This window comes from Schistocerca piceifrons, chromosome 10 (genome assembly GCF_021461385.2).
Source record: "Schistocerca piceifrons isolate TAMUIC-IGC-003096 chromosome 10, iqSchPice1.1, whole genome shotgun sequence".
NCBI classification, from domain to species: domain Eukaryota; kingdom Metazoa; phylum Arthropoda; class Insecta; order Orthoptera; family Acrididae; genus Schistocerca; species Schistocerca piceifrons.
The window spans coordinates 31,121,120-31,127,437 of record NC_060147.1 but is presented as its reverse complement, the minus strand read 5'-3'; the positions used below and the strand labels follow the sequence as shown (position 1 = coordinate 31,127,437).

Below are 6,318 nucleotides of genomic sequence, written 5' to 3'. Positions count from 1 at the left end.
TTATTTTTACCTGTTCTGTACTGGTATTTTATTTTTAGTTTTATCTACCTGTTTTGATGTGCTGTGTCCAATCTTGACATTTGAGCATTTACAATTCTCGCAAAGATCGGCTCTGAATTGATGCTTGTTTAAAAGATCTTGGCTGCACTCGTCAACATTTATTTTGGGAACGGGCGCTGATAATCTCGTTGTTGTGTGCCCTAAAACACTAATCATCATCATCATCTAAGGACAAGAGGAGGACGTTCTTCCAAAGATACTTGGTGGATCGACTATTAGGGACCACACGCATTGCACAATTTCGTTCCAGTGAGGAGCAGCTCAGTTACAGACATACACTGAGTTCCCGAAAATTTGTCATTAGCCCGTCTCTTCTTCCATCAATGTCATCTCTCGCCTAAGATTTGATTAACACCCATTTACTGTATCTCATAACATGTCCTTTTATTACTCCCGAGCTGTCCTCTGCTCACTACAACATGAATCTGTTAGCTATTATTTGTAGTAGACACATTTCTTACCACCTTTAATGTCCCCCTTGATTCACAGCACTATTTATCCAAATGTCTGTAAGGCTCCTCACATACTACCACCCTACCCAGAGTTTTCTCCTCATTACTGGCACTCTCTCATTAAACCATGAGTCATGTCCTTGCCACTGTCTCTTTAACTCAGTCTATTAATTCTTTAAGTTCTAGAGAAGCACCAGCTTCATGTTGCAGGACTTTTGATCGAGGTAACGAACAATATGATCAGTCACTGTCCTGTTATGAGGTCCGAATCTCCATCACTTCCTCATCTACTAGTCTCATCTTACCACAGTTCCAGAAATCATCATTCATGTACTGTCCTGAGCATTGTCCCAATTTCTACAACCTGTGACTAAAGTTTAACCTTTGTGCCAGGTTACTAATAAGCTTCCAGATTGCAGTCGGATGTTCAGTGTCGTGACCTCAAACTTCGGCAGTGTTGGGCGGTGTGATCCCCACGATTAAGTACATCTTGTGCACTGGGGTAGGCCTCAAGCATCCGGTAACAATCCGTGCCATTTCATTCACGGCGACATCAACTTTCCTCGCGTGTGTTGATGCAGACCATACTGGAGCGGCGTATTCCGCGGGTGACACACTCAGCGCAAGGGCTGAAGTTCTCAGGACTTTTGGGTTTGCACCCCAGGATCCGCTGGTTAGTTTCCTGATGATGTTTCTAGTTGGGACTTTCCCTTATGGCATTACAATGATGCTCATAGGTCAGTGTGCGATCCAACGTGACACCAAGATATTTGGGCATTTTACAATGCTCGAGACTTTAACCTCTCCATAATACATTTAATTCACGATTTGCCTCCCTTTCTTTAAATGGAATGCACAGACCTGCGTCTTGGAAGGGTTCGGCCTTAGGTGGTTTGCCTCATAATACTGGGAGAGAGCTTCCAAGGTACTGGTTAATTTCTCCTCTACATCCATAAAATTGTTACCTTGGGCTACAACTGCAGTGTCATCGGCATATATAAATTGGCGCATGATGTTTGGCACTGCTTGGTCATTTGTGTATATGTTATACAGAGCTGGGGCGAGGACGCTTCCCTGAGGTAGGCCATTCCTCTGATTTCTCCACCTGCTCCTCTTGCCCTGGAGACAGACGAAAAATCTCCAATTATGCAGGAATGTACCTATCGGTGATGTTAAATGGTAATCTCTTATCACATTATACACACTTTCCTAAGGAGCCTCTGATGGTTCACAGTATCATATGCAGTTGAAAGGTCTATGAATGCCTCTCCCGTAATCTCTTTCCTCTCAAACCCATCCTCGATATGTTGTCAGCTTCAGGACTTGACCACAGCACTATTTGCCTGGTCGGAAACCTGCCTGCTGTGGGATGATATGTTGTTCCAAGACGCTTTCTATGCGACTTAGCGTTAGGCGTTCCAAGATATTAAAACAGTGACATAAGAGAGACACAGGTCGGAAGTTTTTTGGATCATTAAGAGTCCTTTCCTGGTTTCAGAAGTGCAACCACTCGGGCTTTCCTCCACATCTTTGGAATATGGAGCCTTTCTACACATGCGTTTATCAAATTTAGCAGCCAAAGTTTTTAACCTGCTCGACTCTAAGTTCATCGATACCAGGAGCTCTGTTAATCTTCAAGCTGGAAATGGCTGCAGTAAGTTCTGACATTGTAAATGGTGAGCCCCTCTCTGCTCTTCCCATTCAGACGCAGGGCGCAAGGCAGCTGCCAACCACGTTGACTCATCGGCCGCTTTCACAGTGCTGATACTCGGAAGATCATAGTCTGGCTGGCACCTGATGCCACTTCTCCTTCCTTGCTCCAACAACACGTGCGCATCTTACAACAGTTACAAACAGAGAGAATTGATATAACATCTAGGCAACACTTCCTTCATCTCTTTCTTCCCCCCCCCCCCCCCCCCCCCCACAAGAATCTCTGAATGAAGAGACCTGACTTACACGGTTTTTCTAATACTTTTGAGAATTTTTTATCAAGTCATACATATATCCCTAATATCATCTTCTCTTAAGAGTGTATAATATATTCTACATTAAGTGACTGCCGTAATTGTTCCAGGTGAACATTTAAGGGGGGACGTACACGAAACTGCAGTAATTTTAAAAGTATTTTATAAAACTCTAATTTTTTAAGATAATCAATCCAAATTTGGTACAGTTATTAAGAAATGTTATGCGCATATGAACCTAAATTTTCATTTTTATTGACCTTTTACATCTTTAATTATTAACAATTAATTTTTTTTCAACAATGTAATTACAAATGTTCCTTTTTTGAGAAAACTGTGAGAGCAATGTTAATGAATTTTTGTACACACTTTCATACCAAATAATTACAAAACTCTGTGGAGCAGAATTTTTATATCTTCTTTTGTTCAGTTTTTACGGGTCTCCCAATTTCCCTGAAAAATAATATATCAAATTTAAGGAATATTTTCTACCATAAATACCTTACTATTTTATTAAATGAAAATTCCTTCCACAGAATTTTTCACTATAGTACTGACTAGTCATATACCAAATTTCACTTCTCTACCTTTTGTGGTTTTTGAGAAAAAGGTACATAAAGTTATAAAAATGTAAGTTACGGGAAAACTGAATCAATGATTTGATAGTGTTTGTATTAGGTCTTACCGTCTCTGTGTGAACTAGTGCAAGCCATATGCATACTCCTCTTCATCTGCAAGCAGTCTCTTCTTTGCTTGTCTTCTTTGGTTAACCTGCTGTTCAATTTTATTGGCTGTAATATCAGCCGCAGCAACTCTTTTGTCATCGATGTCCTTCAATATTGAATAGGTGAAAGCTCCTGGATGAAATCCTAGCCTCTGTAGAGTTTTTATTCTTCCAAGATTACCATTGTTAAAAACTAAACAAGCATCATATGCAGCAATTTCAACAATAATTGTTGAAACAAATGTTGTTTTTGGGCAACGTTTCCAAATCAGTGAGTTGTAACTTTCATTAGGGTTTTGTGTCTTTCCATGCACACACTTTCGTAGGAGGTCTGGCTCTGCTAAACACCTAAATGTTGGTTTTATAGCACTTAAAACAGCCACAGGTAAACTGTGCTTGTGTGAATAGTTCATGCCATCACGCTCAGCCTGCTTGAATTTGCACCACGATATGTCACACAAATTATGTACAGGTTTGTCATCTGTGGATAGTTTATGAAAATAAATAGACCACACAGCCTTCTGCATGTTATTCAAATTTCCACTGTTGTCCCTTATTGCCTTGCCATAGTACACTTGTAAAGAATGAATTTCTTTGTCTGTGAGTCTGTTGGGACCACCTAAAAGTTTTCCATCCTCAAGTTTCCTGCCCTTCAATTCACGTTTCAATTTTAAAAGTCTGCCTCCCATTCGTTTTTGCACATGTCCAACACATTCCAACTTTTCTATAGCACAATGGGGACCATAAGGTTCACTTTCCAAAACAGTTTTGAAGGAGCTGGAGTCACCATCACCAAGGTATTTTGTGTATCTAACACCGTACTTTTCCACACTTCGATGGAACATAAGTTTCATAGCTGCAGGTTCCATTCCACCACTAGAACCAGAATAATTTCTACAGCACACTTTCTTGTGTTCAACCTGCCACTTATTTTCTTCCACTTCACCAGCTCTCTTTCCGAGTACACAGCTATAGCAATATTTGCTCATTACCTGAACGTCAAGAATTTTTCCAGTATCAACACTAATGACAGATGATACTCCATACAGTGATGTATGTCCACGCTTCATCCACGTTCCATCACATGACACACACAAATCGGTGTCTGGCGTGTTATCTGCTTCTGTCTTTAGTTCACTATTCATCTTCACAGCTTCCTTTGCAGAGGACTTCAAGTTTTCTTCCACTTCCTCTTGAAGAGCACTTAGCAGTGTTTTATTTCCAGTGGTGTACCTAGCACTTGGTTGTGGCATGTTCATGATCCCACAAAACAGTCTGGTACCTTCCCTGCCTATGCCCAAACATCTCATGCCATATATTAAACGCATATTTGCTTCATATATCCGGTTACTTGATGCCGAAGTTCTAAAAGCAGTGTCTGAATGACAGCTTTCACAAGTAAGATGCAACATACACACTATTCCAATTCTGTTTTCTTCGTCATATAATCTCAAACTTTTTGCACCACAGTCAGCACATACACAAGCAGATGATATAATATCAGATAGTATTTTCAAATCAATAAGCCTAAAACCACTAGTAGCTTGAGTGTCTGAGCCACAATCATCAAGTGATTGACAGCTGTCAATTTTCCTTCTCGAAGCACTCGCTTTCTTGGTTGAAGTATCGTTTCCATTTGTTATTATGGGGCTGGTTTTCAAGTTGTCTTTACTACATCGAGAAGCTTGACACTTTCTAACCTTTTTAAACACCTTACTAGAACGCGGCATGCTGCAAAATATAATAACAAGTCTACTTACAACTTTCGTAAAAATGTATTCCAAACAAACACTCGTAAACAAACGCTATAAATCAAAGAATATAAAACCAGCGGCAGAGATATTATTCCACAGCCTTCTTGATGTAGTACACAAACGTTCCCTGCATTGTGACTGCACAAAACTGGAAAAAAACGCAGTATAAATAGATATACGAGAGGATGAAGACCAAGATGGGGGGGCGTCGCCCTGTGCAAGCTATTACAAATTATTATTTTTTTCCCCCTTAGAAGCGGAATTGGAACGTAATATTTGGTAATTGAAATTTCAATACCATGTAGTAAATGAAGAGCCAATAAAATTTTTTTCACAAATTTGGTCATTTTCATGTACGTCCCCCCTTAAAAGGAACTACCTTCAATATGGTTAGTAAAACAAATTAAGACTTGCACTAATTACAAGTCATAAATCCAGCAACTCCATGTCTGCTTTTACATTAAGGAGTCATATTTACAACTGTCACACTAAAACTAACAGACCATTCCACCAAAAACATTTAAACACCCACCGATTAACACATCCTGACAATCATACAAAGGAGGTACATGACCCTTTTTGTGTATTTTCTATCTAATTTCCTATCGATTAAGAACAAATTGGATACACCTACAACAAATTACAGGAGCATATTTACTTCTAATTTCATTAACACATTATTCTTATACTTGAAGAGAGATGATGCACAACACGTTGGAAAAGGGGAAAACAATGTTGTTGACATCCTCCCAGGGGTTATATCATACATTAGGTTCAGGTGAGGGGAAGATTTGGTTCTTTATCGAAAACAGACCCCCTTTAACTAACCGTCAACACATCTCTTCTTTACAATCCATTAGACATTCTCTCTCGACCTGAACTAGTCGCTCCATACTGGGTTATAACGTCCACTAAGGACTCCCCGTCATGACACATCAAAATGCACCCAATCAGACTAATCTGTAAAATTTAATCTTTACAGTGATTAACTTCACTAGAACAACCCATTACCATAATTTTCCACCTTTACTCACGCCCTGAGGCTACTTCCTGTGAATATTCTTCTCTATCTCTCTGCTTCCTGAGCAGTAACCAAGGGCAAAAAAATAAATTTAAAAACTTTGCCGCGCACTTTCGGCGCTACTAACACAAATCTTTGCCAGTAGATTCTCCTTTATTCACATATTTCAGATATCCTCAAAGTGTGTCTATCTTCCATATCAACAGTACTCAAAATTTAACCACAAACTCTCAATTTCTACACCCACTGAACACTCAAAAATAATCGTTTGATGACCCTTGACATAAACCAAGTGACTAGAAATTGCCCAATAAAAAAATGTTCTTTTATTCTCGGAATA

At 39.5% G+C, this 6,318-nt stretch overlaps 1 protein-coding gene across 1 annotated transcript; it reads right to left on the bottom strand.

Annotated features, from left to right (window-relative positions):
- Window positions 1-2,871: 2,871 nt before the first annotated feature.
- On the bottom strand, window positions 2,872-5,213 carry LOC124719086. Its single transcript, XM_047244776.1, has 2 exons — window positions 3,165-5,213; window positions 2,872-2,932 (listed from the first exon to the last, which is right to left on the bottom strand). The coding sequence occupies exon 1, from the start codon at window positions 4,931-4,933 to the stop codon at window positions 3,179-3,181; it is 1,755 nt and encodes a 584-aa protein (XP_047100732.1). The 5' UTR covers window positions 4,934-5,213; the 3' UTR covers window positions 2,872-2,932; window positions 3,165-3,178.
- Window positions 5,214-6,318: the final 1,105 nt, after the last annotated feature.